The 15,368-nt window shown below is 58.1% G+C and overlaps 1 protein-coding gene across 1 annotated transcript in view; it reads right to left on the bottom strand.

Moving 5' to 3' along the window:
* The window catches only part of LOC100083709 (TRIO and F-actin binding protein), a 44,405-nt gene that overhangs the window by 1,893 nt on the left and 27,144 nt on the right, over positions 1-15,368 (bottom strand). The window contains 12 exon segments of the mRNA XM_029078678.2: positions 1,224-1,310; positions 1,596-1,709; positions 2,773-2,932; positions 3,655-3,757; positions 4,072-4,219; positions 5,957-6,067; positions 6,999-7,530; positions 8,741-8,850; positions 9,361-9,435; positions 9,437-9,493; positions 9,735-9,803; positions 11,981-12,037. Of these exon segments, the coding sequence (XP_028934511.1) occupies positions 1,224-1,310; positions 1,596-1,709; positions 2,773-2,932; positions 3,655-3,757; positions 4,072-4,219; positions 5,957-6,067; positions 6,999-7,530; positions 8,741-8,850; positions 9,361-9,435; positions 9,437-9,493; positions 9,735-9,803; positions 11,981-12,037 (1,623 nt within the window).

Below are 15,368 nucleotides of genomic sequence, written 5' to 3'. Positions count from 1 at the left end.
AAGGAGTGTGTCCGTTCAATGTTGTACTCTCCCAAGCGCTTAGTAATAATAATAATAATGATAACTGTGGTATTTGCTAAGCACCTACTATGTGCCAGATACTGTACTAAGCACTGGGGTAGATACAGGCTAATTACGCTGAACACCGTCCCTGTTCCACATGGGGCTCCCGGTCTTAAATCCCATTTTACAGATGAGGAGACTGAAGCACAGAGAAGTGGTGACTTGCCCAAGGTCACCCAGTCGACAAAGGGTGGAGTCGGGATCAGTCGACAAAGGGTGGAGTCGGGATCAGACTCCAAGTCCTTCTGTCTCCCAGCCCATGCTCTATCCACAAGGCCGCGCTGCTTCTCCACAGTGCTCCGCCCAACGTAAGCAAGCGATAAATACGACCGAATGAATGAATGAAAGGAGCCACCCCTGGGAACGGCCAGGGCAAGGTTCAGGGGCCCGGCGCTGACCAGCGGTGGAGAGGGGAGGGACCGAGAGCCCGGGATCACAAAGGCCGACGGAGGCGGACACATGGTAGAGGGGCCCCGGGGGGATGCCGGCAGTGTCCGTGGCTGGCTGGGGGCCAGGCGGGGGCCACCCCAGGGGAGAGTGGCTACAGGTCACCAAGAGCCCGCCAGGCCGGACACAGGAAGACCAGAAAAGTGGCGGGCGGGTGGAGAAGAGAAGGTCTTGGGACAGCAGGTCATGGAAGAATCTGCAGGGGGACAGTCTTCATGGAGAGGTGGGAACGAAGCAGAAAATGCCAGCACGCAAGGGCCCAGAGAGAGGGTGGATGATAGGGAAGCAGTGCGGCCCAGTGGAAAGAGCACTGGCCTGGGAATCAGGCGTCCTGGGGTCTAATCCCGGCTCTGCCACTTCCCTGCTGGCTCACCTCGGCCAAGTCACTTCACGTCCCTGAGCCTCAGTTTCTTCATTGTTAAATGGAAATTCAATGCCTGTTCTTCCTATTTGGTCGGTCAGCCTGATGAGGGACAGGGACTGTGTCCAATCTATCATTCAATCATATTTATTACGTGCTTACTGTGTGCAGAGCACTGCACTAAGTGCTTGGAGGAGTACAATATAACAGCATTGGTAAATTATCTTATATCAACCCCAGTGCTTGACACCTAGTAAGCGCTTAACAAAATAGCACCATTACTCTTATTATTTTATCATCATGCAATAAGGGGGAAGCCCCTCCGGCAAGGCAGCCGCTGAGCGAGACGTACCTTCTGCATCATCTGGAGCTCCTCCCGCAGACACTGAACTTCTTTCTTCAGGTACTGCAACTCATTCTCCTTCACGCGAAGCAGGACCTGGGGGCAGTGGGGGAGGAGAGAGGACGGGAGGAAGGGAGAGAGGGAAGGAGGGAAGGGGGAGGAGGACAAGGATGAGGGCGAGGAGGGGTGGGAGGAGGATGACGAGGACGACGGGGACGAGGAGACGGAGGGGGATGACAAGGAGGGGGACAAGGAGGAGGGCTTGTACCCGCTCTACCCCCTTACCTGTCTTCCCAGATGTCTGCTCACACTCAGACCGTCCCCGACCCCTTCCCTGCCCTTCCCTGCCACGGGGCACAGATGCTCCGGGGGCAACCTCACCTCCAGCTCACAAGAGCTCCTCTCGCTGTTTCGCCCATCCCCCTCGCTCGAGCCCCGTGAGGCGATGAAGTCCCGTAAGCGGCCGATCTCTTCCGACAGGCGTGTGTGCAGCTCCTGCGGGGGGAGGGTCCGGCCGGCTGAGCCGACGCCAGCCTCGACGGAAGGCAGCTGGGAGGCTCGGGACTCCCAACGTTTTCCCCACCTCAACAGATATTTACTATGCGCAGAGCACTTTACGGAGCCCTTGAGAGACTGTAATCTAATAGAGCGGGAAGACACGATCCCCGCTGATAGTCTAGTGGGGGAGCTACCCCCTAAACCTTCCCCCTGAAAACCGGAGGAGACTGGGCGGTCAGCAAGAAGCGGTTCCCTCCGAGGCGGTGAGGTGATGCTACATCCCGTCCGCCGCTGCCCGCCCCGGCCCACCACCTATGGCGTCCCAACTCACAGCTTGCTGGTTCTGTCAGAGAAGCTTCTTGCCTTTGGTTGGTAGCGGTGCAGCGTGTTCCTACCCCTGCTGCTGGCACCCCTGGCATCCCCAACAGCGGCGCTCGCCTGGTTCTACCAAAGCAGCTCCTTGCCTGCAGGCTGGCACGTGCACGTGCTCTCCCACTGCCCCCGACGCCCCTGGTGCCCCCTGAGGCGACACTTGCCTAGTTCTCTCGAAGCAGCTCCTTGCCTTCATGCTGGCAGTGGTACAGCTTGTGCTCCCACCTCCTGTCCTTGGCACCCCTGGCATTCCCAACACCCCGTGTGGTGGCACTTGCCCGGTTCTGCCAAAGCAGTTCCTTGCCTTGGCACTGGCACTTGGGTATATATCTATGATTCTATTTATCTTGATGGTATTGATGCCTGACTACTTGTTTTGTTTTGTTGTCCGCCTCCCCCTTTTAGACTGTGAGCCCGTTGTTGGGCAGGGATTGTCTCTATCTGTTGCCCAATTGTCCATTCCAAGAGCTTAGTAGAGTGCTCTGCACACAGTAAACGCTCAATAAATACGATTGAATGAATGAATGGCAACAGGGCAGCACATGCTCCCGGCCTCTGGCACCCCTGCCCGCCCCGGTGGCGGCGTCTGCCCGGTTCTGCCGCAGCAGTTCCTTGCCTTGGCACCGGCGGAGGTGCAGCATGTGGTCCCGCCTCCCGGCCCCCCGAAACCCACCCCGGCGGCGCTTGCCTGGTTCTGCCGAAGCAGCTCCTTGCCTTCGCGCTGGCAGCAGTTCAGCACGTGCTCCCGCTCCTCCGCCTGGCGGGTCAGATCCCCGATCTCCAGGCACTTCTGGGAGTACTGCTCCGACAGCACCTGCAGCTCCCGCTTCAGCGAGTCCACGTCTGTCCTGGGTGAGCAGGAGGAGACCCCCACCCGACCCCCAGCCATGATCACGGCCCCTTCCTGCCATGGCCGGAGCTCCACGAACCCCGGTGGGGCCCACCAGAGAATGGCTGGGGAGCTCACAGACGGTTAGAGGGAGACTGAACTGATAATGATAATAACTGTGTTATTTGTTAAGCGTTGACTGCGTGCCAGGCACTGTACTAAGCGCAGGGGTAGATACAAGCTTATCAGGTTGGACACAGTCCCCGTCCCACATGGGGCTCAGAGTCTCAATCCCCATTTTAGAGTTGAGGGAACTGAGGCCCAGAGAAGTGAAGTGACTTGGCCAAGGTCACACAGCAGACACGGGGCAGAGCCGGGATGACTTTCTGACGCCCAGGCCTGGACTCTATCCTCTAAGGCCATGTTGCTTCCCTGAACCGGGAGCAGAGAGGGAAAAGCAAGGGGTGCAGGACCCCAGGGTGGTGGGGGAGTGACTGCCGAGGCAACCACAGACCGTGCCCACTCTTGGTATCTGCATTACTGGGACGGTGGAGGTAAAACACTAACACAAACACCTCCACCCCACACCCTACCTGGCTCCCGGGGGGATGACGGGGGATCCTGGGAGTCCGGCAAACAGAGAACAAAGAGGTCTGCGGGAAACTGGCACTAAGGATGTCCCGGACGGGCTACGTCAGACCGGCCCTCGGGGTCCCGGCGGTTGGGAAAGGGATGACTTACTGGTGCTGCTTCCGCAGGCTTTCCGGGCCCTGCTGGAAACTCCGCGTCTTGCCCAGCTCCTTGCTCAGCTCCTCCTTGTAGGCCTTCTTCATGGCTTCGATGGCTGGTGGGGGAAGGAAGCGGACAGGAAGGTGTCCCGACGGGGAGGGGCAGACCGGCCGTTGGGATCTGGGACTGAGCCCAGGCGGCTTCCGCTGCCCCCCCCCACTTCTCGGGGTGGCGGAAGCTCGGAGGGCCCCAGGGGGTGCTGGGAGGGAAAGCGGGAGAAGTCGGATGACGGGACCCGAGTTCTCATCCGGCCCCGCCCTCCCTCGGGCTGATTGAAGACCGGAGGCCCCCACCCCCTAGCATTAGCTAAGGAGGCCCGGTCCAGCTTTCAGGCTCAGCAGGAGGAAGAGGAGGAGGAGGAGAACCGACCCGCGGCTGTGGCGGCCGTCTCTTCGGCCAGGAGCCAGTCCTTCTCCTCTTGCAGTCGCTGCAGCTCTCGCTGATGGTGGCGCTGCAACTCCGCCATGACCTGCTGGTGGGAGGACTCCATCTCGGCCAGGCTGCGCTCACAGGCCTCCTGCGGTGACCAAGAGAGAAGCGGCGTGGCTCAGTGGAAAGAGCACGGGCTTGGGAGTCAGAGGTCAAGGGGTTCGAATCCCGCTCTGCCACTTGTCAGCTGTGTGACTATGGCCAAGTCACTTAACTTCTCTGTGCCTCAGTTCCCTCCTCTGTAAAATGGGGATTAAGACTATGAGCCTCTCGGGGGACAACCTGATGACCCTGTATCTACCCCAGCGCTTAGAACGGTGCTGTGCACATAGTAAGCGCTTAACAATAGTAAGCGCTTAACAAATACCAACATTATTAAGAGAGGGTGTGTAAGCCGGCTCATTCTGGGCCCCTAACCGGGCCTGAGGTAGTGGGGGGTAGGTGGTCAGGAGAACTCTCAGCACCTATCAGGGAGGGGCAGGTGGACTTGGGAAACCCCAGACCCGTCTCCCGGGTCGACGCAGGCTGCCCTCGGAAGCATCCCTGCCACCTGTCAACAAGCACACCTTGGCAGGCGGGTGGGTGGCGGGGACCGGGTGCACGACTGAACGACCGCAAGCGTGTTGGGGGTGGGGTCGGGGTGGCAGAGGCTTCGGCCCCGAAGGCCTCCGTCAGGCAGCTCATCTGCCACCGGGCCGACGTTCTGGGACCACCATGCTATTGGTGTTGCCCATTGGTCCCAGGGACGGCCCCCTCCCAAACCAAGTGGCCCACCGCCCTTTCCAAAGGGGAACCCTGACCCGCCTCCTCTGGGGCATGGAAACCTTGGGCCCCCAGCTACCTTCCTTCTTCTTAATGTTATTACATTATTGTGGTATTTTTAAGCACTAGCTATGAGCCTAACATTGGGGTAGATATAAGCAGATTAGACAGTCCCTGTCCCGTACAGGACTCACAGTCTAGAGGAGGGGGAGAAGGGTTTACAGGTGAAGAAACTGAGGCGCATAGAAGCGAACTGACTTGCCCAAAGTCACACAGCAGGCAAGGGGCGGAGCTGGGATGAGGTCTCCTGACTCCGAGCCCTAGGCCCTTTCCAGTAGGTCCCGCTGTCTGATGCTCCCGAATCTAAATCCAATCTTTGCCTCCGTGACCTCCCCAATTATTCCCTACCACCTTCACCTTCCACACTCTCCTGGGGCAGTCCCTGGGTCTCACTTTGAACCTCCCCCCTACATGCCTACTCCTTTCCCCTTTCCACCATCGCTCTGTAATCTCCGGACTGGCCGATTCGGCCAGTCCCCCGGCCCATTACGAGCTCTAGTTCCCTGTAGCACTGTCTTGGGAAGAAGGGTGCCGGTGAGGTCCCTGTGTGAGCCCGAAGAACCTCCAGCTACCTAAGCCCCTGTCCCAAGGCTCGTTCCCTTTCCCTATAGCCATGGTGGGGCCAACAAGTGGCTTCCCTGTGGGCTGAGAAGAAAGGGTTGGGCTGCTTCAGAGAAGCAGTGTGGCTCAGTGGAAAGAGCATGGGCTTGGGAGCTAGAGGACGTGGGTTCTAACTCCGCCACTTGTCAGCTGTGTGACCCTAAGCAAGCCACTTAACTTCTCTGTGCCTCAGTTATCTCATCTGGAAAATGGGGATTAAGAGTGCGAGCCCCGCGTAGGACAACCTGATTACCAGGTATCTACCCCAGTGCTTAGAACAGTGCTTAGCACATAGTAAGTGCTTACAAATACCATAATTATTATTACTATTGCTATTATTATTGAAGGGGTTTTGGCTCCTACCTCTGCCTGCCCCCAGCCTCAGTGAACGAATGCACTTTACCTGTGAGATGTAGCCCCGAGGGACGCTGTTGTCACCGGGGGTTTTCGGGGGGTCCCGGTGACCCTCCCCATGGAGGCGCAAGGACTCTAGCTGGGCCTTCAGGGACTGGACCTGTGGAGCAGAGAGGAGGGTGGGAGGAGGCAGGCAGGCTCGGCGGGTGGGTCAACATGGGTGGGACCTTCCCCCCCACCCCGAGACTGTGAGCTCATTGTCTTTATTGCTGAATTGAACTTCCCCAAGCACTTAGTACAGTGCTCTGCACACAGTAAGCACGCAATAAATAGGATTGAATGAATGAACGAATAAATGAGCTAGGGGCAGGGTAACGGAAAGTGAGATCCTAAGGACCTGCGTGCGGGAGAGCCTTTCCCGATTAAGCTCTTATTTCCCCTACTCCCTTTTATGTCACCTATGCGCTTAGATCTCTACCCTTTAAACTTTTGCTATTCATTCATTCATTCAATCCTATTTATTGAGCGCTTACTGTGTGCAGAGCATTGTACTAAGCGCTTGGAATGTACAATTCGGCAACAGAGAAAGACAATCCCTGCCCAACAATGGGCTATTCACCCCATCCTCAACCCCACAGCACTTACATACACAACTTTAATTTAACACCTGTCTTCCCCTAAAGACTGTAATCCCCTTGAAGGGAGGGAATGTGTCTACCAACTCAATTGTATTGTGCTCCCCCAAGCTCTTGGTACAGTGCTCTGAACACAGTAAGCACTCACTAAATACCATTGATTGACTGACCTAAGGCCACAGCCTACCCATTAAATGGAAAGCTCCTGGAGGGCAGAGATGACATCTCTCCTTTCTCCCGGATGCTCCCTGGGGGCCAGCTAAGTGCCGAGGCGAGCCATGTCTGCCGAGGCGAGCCATGTCTGCCGCTCACCTGGTCGCCAAAGGGGTGGTCACCACCCTGCCCACCGGCAACACTGTCAGAGGAGCCCCGGGGACGCCTAGGGTCGAGGGTCTGGGCCCGGAAGGGCCGAGAGAGACGAGTCGAGCCCTCACCTCGGGACAACTGGGCTCCTACCTCTTTGGCCAGGGCCTCGTTGGTGCCCCCCGCCGGGCTGCTCCTCCGTGCCCCCTTGCCCTGGTTCGGCAGAGCCGTGAGGGGCACGCGCTTCGACTGGCGCAAGGGCAGCTGCTCCAGCTCTAGCCACTTCTTCTCGATCTCGTCGTTCAACCGGCTCTGCTGGTCCTCCGTCAGGGGGGCGCCCAGGCCCCGGCGGGGGGCCTCCCCGGCCGGGGGGTCCCCGGTCCCACCGTCAGTCGCCTCAAACCACTTGCGCCGCTCCTCCGAGCGCTGGGCCAGGTCCCGCTCCAGCTCCTCCTGCTTGGCCCCTCGCTCGGGGGCGCGGGAGCCCCTCCGGGTCCGCTGCGGCGAACCCTGGTTCAGCGGGGAGAGCTCCACGTAGTCGAAGGACTGACGCTGGCCGTCCACCTTCCGGCTGCCGCGGCCGATGACCTCCGCCCCCGGGCCCGACCGCAGCTCCTCGGCCCTGAGGGGGCCCTTCTGGGAGCCGTAGCCGCCGACGGTGTTCTCCTTGTTGCAGTCGGAGAGTCTGGAAGCAGAGTGGAGATGGGTTGTGGCGGGATGGGGATGGCAGAGCCAGGCTTCAGCTGGCCCCTGCCCCCCTCCCTGATCCCACTGAGAAACCAGCTGACACAAGGGACCAGGGAACCCAGGCCCCGGCGCTCCACGGCTTTGGGGACACCGTGGCCCTCCGGGAATCTCTTCTCGTCAGAGAGAGTGGGAAAACCCTGCCCCCGGGGAGGAGTACTTCCTTCCCCCCATGGCCCACAGCACAGAGCATCCGACCCCCACAAGGTCTCCCGGGGCCCGGAAGCCACCACTTCCCCCCGTCGGGTGACCCAAGAACCCCTAGTGTGGTCAGGAAGGGGTGGAGCAGAAACAGCCGCTTCTCCCACAGTCCTGACCCTCCGATCGCCAACCCAAGGCACCCCTGGGGTGCTGGGAAATCAGGAACAGTCTCTCCCCGATTCTTTCCAAGAATGGTTGGGTTCTCCGGATCCAGGTTGCTACAGCACGCCGAGGACTTGCAAAAGGTACAGACCCAACCCACCCCACTTTCCCTGCCGGGCCAGTGAGGACCAGAGAAAGGACCTCTTCCAAATCCAGGAGCAGCGTGATCTAATGGATAAGAGCCTGACCCGCGAATAAGAAGGACCTGGGTTCTACTCCTGGCTCCGCCACTTATCTGCCATGTGACCCTTGGCAGGTCGTTTCACTTCTCTGGGCCTCAGTGATCTCATCTGTAAAATGGGGATTAGGACTGTGAGCCCCATGTAGGACAAGGACTGTGTTTAACCTGATTAACTTGTATCTACTCCGGCACTTATAAGAGTGGCTGGTACATAATATGTGCTTATCGGATACCACGAAAAATAATGGTCACCCAACATGACCCTGAGAAGGGAATCCAGGTTGCCTGATAATTAACTACTCTGCTTCCAGAGGAGGGCGACCCCAAAGCCAACCTGCCAATCACCAGGTTACCTTGGGCAAGTCCCTTAACTTCTCTGTGCCTCAGTTACCTCACCTGAAAATGGTGATTGACTCTGAGCCCTATGTGAGACATGGACTGTGTCCAACCTGATTAGCAAACCCCAGAGCGTAGCACAGCGCCCGGCACATAGTAAGCGCTTAATGCCATTAAAATAAAAGGCTGGCCAGGCTCATCCAGCTACACTCCTGACCCCTCAGTTGCCCACGCCACCCGCCCAACTCCCACTCCCCAGGGGAACTCCTACTTGGTGACATCCGGGGCGTTTGCAGGCCGAACCGTCTTCCTCAAAGCCTCGATCCAGTTCCGCCGGATGCCCGAGGTCATGGCTGACAGGGTGAAGACGGCACCCTTGGTCTAGAAGGTGAGGCGGTCAGGCAGGTTGGGCGGCTAGCCACCAGGCTGGTTCCAACCACACAGCCCAGGCTGCCCAGGTTCCCCAGACGCACACTGGTCTAACTCCCACTCTCTTCGCCCTGGGCTGAACAGCTGTCTGCTGGTGGGGGGGGAGGACTCCTGGTTCCCAAAATGGGGTGGAGCTCAGAGACGGGACCCCCCTCACGTCCCCCCCTTTCCCTCCCACCACTCTCCAACCCATAAATCCCCACTCCACATTCCCAGCAACTCCCAGCAGGTCACGTGACCACACCTCTGGTTATTCCCAATCCGTCTAGCCGGCAGCAGGAATTAGGACCGGAACGTCCCACCATGTGGGGCCGGGGAGAAGACAGCCGGGTGGGAGCAGGGAGCGGGAAAGGGGCAAAGCAGAGACCATCGATGGACCAGTTCAACCATATAGGGGATTCGGTCCAACGAACTGACTATCCTGGGGAACTATGACACAGATTCCCCCGCCCCTCCCCCCGCCCCACGGGTCAACCCAGGCTGTCCTCTCTCCGGGCCGCGCTCACGTGGACTGAAGCCATAATTGCGCTGCACCGCCAAACTCGGTCACATCCGTGCAGGAGCGCAGGTCAATCTCGCCGTCCAGCTCATCCGCCTGAAACGGTCCTCGGGTTGTCAGAGTGGCCTCGTCCGGCCCCTCTCTGGGACCCTCCTTCCTACCGCTCCCAGCCCCGGACCCTCCCGACCAGCTCCGTTTTCAGACGGCGCCTCTCATCCCCACCTCGGCCTCCCCGGCCGGGTCCCAAACCCACCCTCTGAGCCCAGCCCCTTTGAAGGGGACACGGGGACTCGGGACTTTAAGTCAGAACCCTCCCACCCGCCACCCGCAGCTCTACCTCTTCTGCGTTCGAGTCCCGGTAATATTTCAGGCTTGAGTCGGTGAGCACGAACCAGTGTTTCTTCCACTGAGGAAGGGAAAATGGATTAGGGTGGGCAAGAGGGAGAGATGGACGGACGGAGGAGGAACGGACACATTCTAAAACAGCTAGGGCGCGGGGCCGTTGGCATAGAAATGGTCTCAGTTCCCACAGTGGACGAGGAACCGAGACTTCTAGCTGGGCCTTGTGCGTGGGTCCGGGCAAGCACCTTGGCTTCCGGGGGCCTCGGTTTCCCCTTCTGCCCAGTGGAGATTCGCCCGGCTACTCCCCGCCATTCTCCAGTCGGGAGCCTGGCGCTCCACAAATGCCCCACGTAACATCCTTCCCAATACGGCTCCCCGGTCCTTATCCAACCCCTTTCTCCAAGCAGTTCCGGCACCTTGTCAGCACACTCCTCTTTTGGTGGGGGGACGGGGCCTGGGACTCAGGGAGAAGTGGCAACTGGCCTCCAAGGAGCAAAGCCAGCCAGTGGGGAGCAGAAGGAGATGAGGAGCAGAAGGGGAAGGGGTAGAGGGCAGAACTGAGGAATTCCACCAGCCAGACCAGGGTTCTCTCGGCTAGTCGCTTCCTATTATGAGAGAAAATCATCCTCTAGAGGCAACAGGGTGTCAGGAAACAGCTGTGGCCTGGGGAGGTGGAAGGGATAAGCCACCTCAGACCAATCCCACTGTCTCTTGGGGCCGAATTCCACCAGCAAAAGGGCAAAGGCAAGAAAGTGAGGATCTCTGAGGATCCCTTTAACTGCACCCAGTGACTACGTGGGGCCGAGTGGATTGAGGTTCCATCTTAGGGCTTTGGGGAGAAGAGAAAGGATGTGAAGAGCAGTGGCTTCTAGGGCATAAAAAGTTGTGCTTACTATCAAGTGCTTATTAAGTGACAAGGACTGGAGTGGATACAAGATAATCAGGTCCGACACAGTTCCCTTCCCACATGGGGCTCACAGTGTAGGGGAAGGGAAAACAAATATTTAGTTCCCATTTTACAGATGAGGATACTGAGGCACAGAGAAGTTAAGTGACTTGCCCAGGGTCATACAGCAGGAAGAGCAGGAGGAAGAACGCTCACGCGGTCTAGGGGAGGGAGCACGGGTTGGGTAGGTGGGTCACCAGGGTTGAGTCCCGGCTCTGCCACTGGCCTGCTGTGAGACTTTGGGCAAGTCACTTTACCCTCTGGGCCTGTTTCCTCATCTGTAAAATGGAGATAAATGACTTATTTGGACTCCCACCTCCTCAGGCCTCCCACCCACGTAGGCTACGAGCCCCACATCGGGCCGGGAACGTGCCTGTACTGATCCCTTTATATCTGCTCCAGTGCTGAGCACAGGGCTTAATACATGGTGAGCACTTAAATGGCCCTGTTGTCCCGTGGCTCAATGTTGGGGCAGACTGGTGCGGAGCAATCTCTGGCCCGACCCTCCTGACTGGGGTTGAGAGGGAATGAACTGAGAAGGCCGAAGTGGGGGACCTTTGGCCAGGAAACAAGATGCTGGATTTTGTGGGTTTCCTTTTCTGAGAGGGCCCAGGGGGAGGGGGGCTTGGAGCAGATGTACTGCGGGGAAGAAGGCATTGGGCCTGACTCTGTGAAATAACAAATCCATCCCCAAACAACCACGGAGACGAACAGAAGTCAGAGAACCAAAAATCTCCTCTCTGAACTCGAGGACGCAGAGGGCCGTTGGGGGCCCGCAGAAGCTGGATGGTACCGAAATATCAAACCGCTCTCTGCCCTCGAGTTCCCAGGGAACCCAGCTTTCCCCTGAACCCGGGGCTTGGTGCTTTTCAAATAAGGAAACTAAGGCCGGGGGCGAGCAACTCTGGAAGGTGGTCCCCGGGTGCTGGCAAAACAAACAGCTCCCTCATTCTCTCCCCTTCCCTCTGTCTGTCCCCTCCTCGATGGCTATTCCATCGCTTCATTGGAAAACACCCCTCCTCCAGCACTGTCCATCCAACCATTTGGCTCTCCGCCAAAGCCCAGGGCTCCTATGGTCTCCCCCGTCCATCCTCACGGTACCCTGCCCCGCTCCGGGAGGGGGTTTCTAGAAGAACTGTGGTCGTGTTCGGCCAGGGGGAGGATATAAGAAGAGAAGACCTTAATTCAGGTTCAGCTTGGCCCCTTCCCCCTCCTCTCCTATGCCAGCCAAGGGTGAGGCCAGAATCCCACGGCACCCCTGAGGGCCCAGCCCGGAAAGTCACCTCTCCTCTTACCTCCCCGGGCTCATCCAGAATGGACATCCATCCTTTCTTGAAGTTGAGGAGGTCTGGCTGTGGAGGGAGGGAAGGGAGTTAGTACTGGCAGGCGCTGGGGCGGGTCAGGGTTCTCAGCGCAGCGGATCAGTTAGCAGCGGAGATCCCGGGGTAAAATGGGTATGCACAGATCCCACCTGCGAGGAAAACCCACAATGCCTCCCAGAACAGCCCCCTCACCCAAATCCCCAAGGACACCCAGCAGCCAAGTGGCAGAGCCGGAATGAGAACCGGAGTCTCCCGTCTATCGGTTCTGTGCCCTTTCCAATAGGCCACGCTGCTTCAAAACCTCCCCACCCTGGCAGACCACCACCAGAATCAGTTGTAGGGAAGGGGATGCGAGGTCCCCCTCCAAGTCCCAGAATCCGGCAGGGAGGCGGGGCTTAAAATAGGGGGGCAGGGGAAGAGCAGGGCTCCAGGTCCCAGAAGCCAACCAAGTTGCAAGGGCCACCTGCATGGTCAAACCTGCCTTTCTGGGGGTGGAGAAACAATACGTGCCTCCAATCTCTGTCCTTACCCTGGATCCGGGGAGAAGACTTCCCCGAGGTCTGGGGAAAGAGAATCCACGAGTCCTGGCTCTGACATGCTCTCCATCCTCCCATTGAGCCAGGTCCCTTACTAAGGTGGGAAACACACACCCACCCACCCCCACCTCTCTCTCGCCCCAGCCCTCCCGGACCCTAACTAGTTCTGCCTCTTACTGGGAGTCCGATCTCCTCCCCACTGACCCCAAGGGGACGTGGACGGGGTGGGGTTCCCCAGCTGGTGGGAGGTTGTCAAGGGGGACGCAGCCTCAAGTGCCTGGGGAATGTCACTGGGGTGGGAAACGGGGGGAGGAGGGGAAGGGCTGGGAGAAGGGGTCACACACCTATCCTCCAGCCATACCTGACCAACGCCGCCAGAGTCCACCCTGACCCAGGGGCCGGTGCCCACCAGCTGCCACATTCTCCCTCTCCCAAGGAAGGGGCTGGCCCTGGGCCGGGGGAGGACGGCACCGAGGGAGGCAGTAGAAGGTCCGGCACCTTCCCTCCTCCAGACGCCGAGGGCCAGGCGGCCGCCGTGGCCACCTCGCTCAGCTGAGGGAGTCCCGGGCCGGCCCAGGGCCCAAATACCGGGTTACACCCTGGTTCCTGCAGCAGGGAAGGCCCTCCCCGGCCTGCCCCTCCCCGGCCGCCGCCGCCCACCCGTTGGCTGCAGGAGGAGAGCGGGGGTGTGGAGGTGCGGCGGGGCGGGCTACCCGTTGCCATGGCCCCGAGCCTAGCCTGTCACAGCCCCGGGCGCCTCACCGGGCCAAGGTTTCCAATTGCACGGGACGGTTCGGCTGAGGCGCAGCAGCTGGAAACCGGAGCTGCCTCGGCCGGCCTCCCTTCTGCCTCTTCCCCGCTGGGAGGGAAGTGACCCGAGGACACTCTGACTGCTCTCTCGGCACCCCCAGAGGACACAGTTTGGCTCCGGTGTCCTCCCCCGGCCCAAGGCCTGACCTAACCCCCCAAGCCACCGCTCCATTAGCCGAGGAGCTTCGCTTTGGTCTCCGGAGGAGGAGGAGGAGGCCCCACCGCCTCCTCGTTCAAGCCGGGAATGGGGCTAATAACTGGGTGAGGCCAGAGCCGGGGCCGCCCCTCCCAGAATGTACATATCTACAATTTGTTTATATTAATTTCTGTCTCACTTTCTAGACTGTTAGCTCATTGTGGGCACACATTCATTCAATTCATTCAATCGTATTTATTGAGCGCTTACTGTGTGCAGAACACTGTACTATTTGTCTCTATTTGTCGCCGACTTGAACATTCCAAGCGCTTAGTACAGTGCTCTGCACATAGTAAGGGCTCAATAAATACCATGGAATGTACTAAGGGCTTGGGAGAGTACAACATAGACACATTCCTTGCCCACAGTGAGCTTACAGCCTGGAGGGGGAGACAGAAGTCAGTATAAATAAATAAATTACAGATACATACTTCAGTGCTTTGGGGCCGGGAGGGGGGAAGAAGAAAGGGTGCAAGTCAGGGCAACAAAGAAAGGAGTGGGAAAAGAGGAAAGGAGGATTTAGTCTGGGAAGGCCTCGTGGAGGAGACGTGCCTTCGATAAGGCTTTGAAGCGGGAGGAGAGTAATTGTCCGTGGGATTTGAGGAGGGAGGGCGTTCCTGGCCATCGGCGGCAAGATAGAAGAGAGTGAGGTGCAGTAAGAAGGCTGGCATTAGAGAAGCAAAGCGTGTGGGCTATGTTGTAGTAGGAGAGGAGCGAGCAGAGAATGTGTCTGTTATACTGTGCTCTCCCAAACGCTTAGTACAGTGCTGTGCACACAGTAAGCGCTCGATAAATCTGATGGACTGACTTACTGGGGCACCCCTTCCCAAGGCTCGCTGGACTGAGAGCAGCCTACCCCGACCCTAAATCATAGGGATCCACCCCACAACTTTTGCAACTGGACTCCCAGACTTGCTCATTGCGAACCTCTGAATCGGTAAGGGAGTTTCCAGTCGGGGTCCAAAAGACCGAAGGTGGTGGCCTTCTGGCCAGTTGGCTTTTGGATGTCTGTCCCTTTCCAGTCCTCACTCCCCTTTTTGCCCCCGTGCTTGGAGAGCAAAGTGGGTTCCTCTGCCTTGGTGACATCACCTCCCATAGCCCCCTTGACCGGATGACCAGAAGCAGGCAGCACTTTGGAAGTGCTAGGCCGCTGATTTCCCTTGGTCCCTACCTAAGCAGTGTCCCTAGAGCAGCCATGCCTTCCATTCCTGCATTCCACTCTTGTTAAATAGCTCCTTAGGTTATTTTTTCAGTAACGTATCACGGTCTAACTCCCAGAACAATTTGGTTTGATATAATCTGGTTTTTTTCCCTTCAGATAAACTTTAAACAAGTGAAGAGTATGTGTAACTTTATGTTGAAGTACTTCTGAATAGAGTCTGATGGAAGTAGCTACATAGAAGGAGAGAAGCAGCACGGCCTAGCAGATGGAGCAGGGGCCGGGAGTCAGAAGGACCTGGGTTCTAATCGTAGCTCCTCCACTTGTCTGCTGTGTGACTTTGGGCCAGTCACTTAACTTCTCTGTGCCTCAGTTCCCTCATCTGTAAAAGGAGAATTAAGAACTGGGAGCCCTATCCCATGTGGGATAGGGACTGGGTCCAACCTGATTAGTTTATATGGTAGAAGCAGCATGTCCTAGTGGAAAGAGCACGGGCTTGGGAGTCAGAGGTCGTGGGTTCCAATCCCAGCTCTGCCACTTGGCTGTTGTGTGACCTTGGGCAAGTCACTTCACTTCTCTGTGCCTCAGTTCCCTCATCTGTAAAATGAGGATTGAGACTGGGGGCTCCATATGGGACAGGAACTGTGTCCAACGTGATTA

The sequence above is a fragment of the Ornithorhynchus anatinus genome, chromosome 14 (genome assembly GCF_004115215.2).
Source record: "Ornithorhynchus anatinus isolate Pmale09 chromosome 14, mOrnAna1.pri.v4, whole genome shotgun sequence".
Lineage (NCBI taxonomy): Eukaryota > Metazoa > Chordata > Mammalia > Monotremata > Ornithorhynchidae > Ornithorhynchus > Ornithorhynchus anatinus.
The sequence above is the reverse complement of the archived record's forward strand: the minus strand, read 5'-3'. Positions and strand labels throughout refer to the sequence as shown.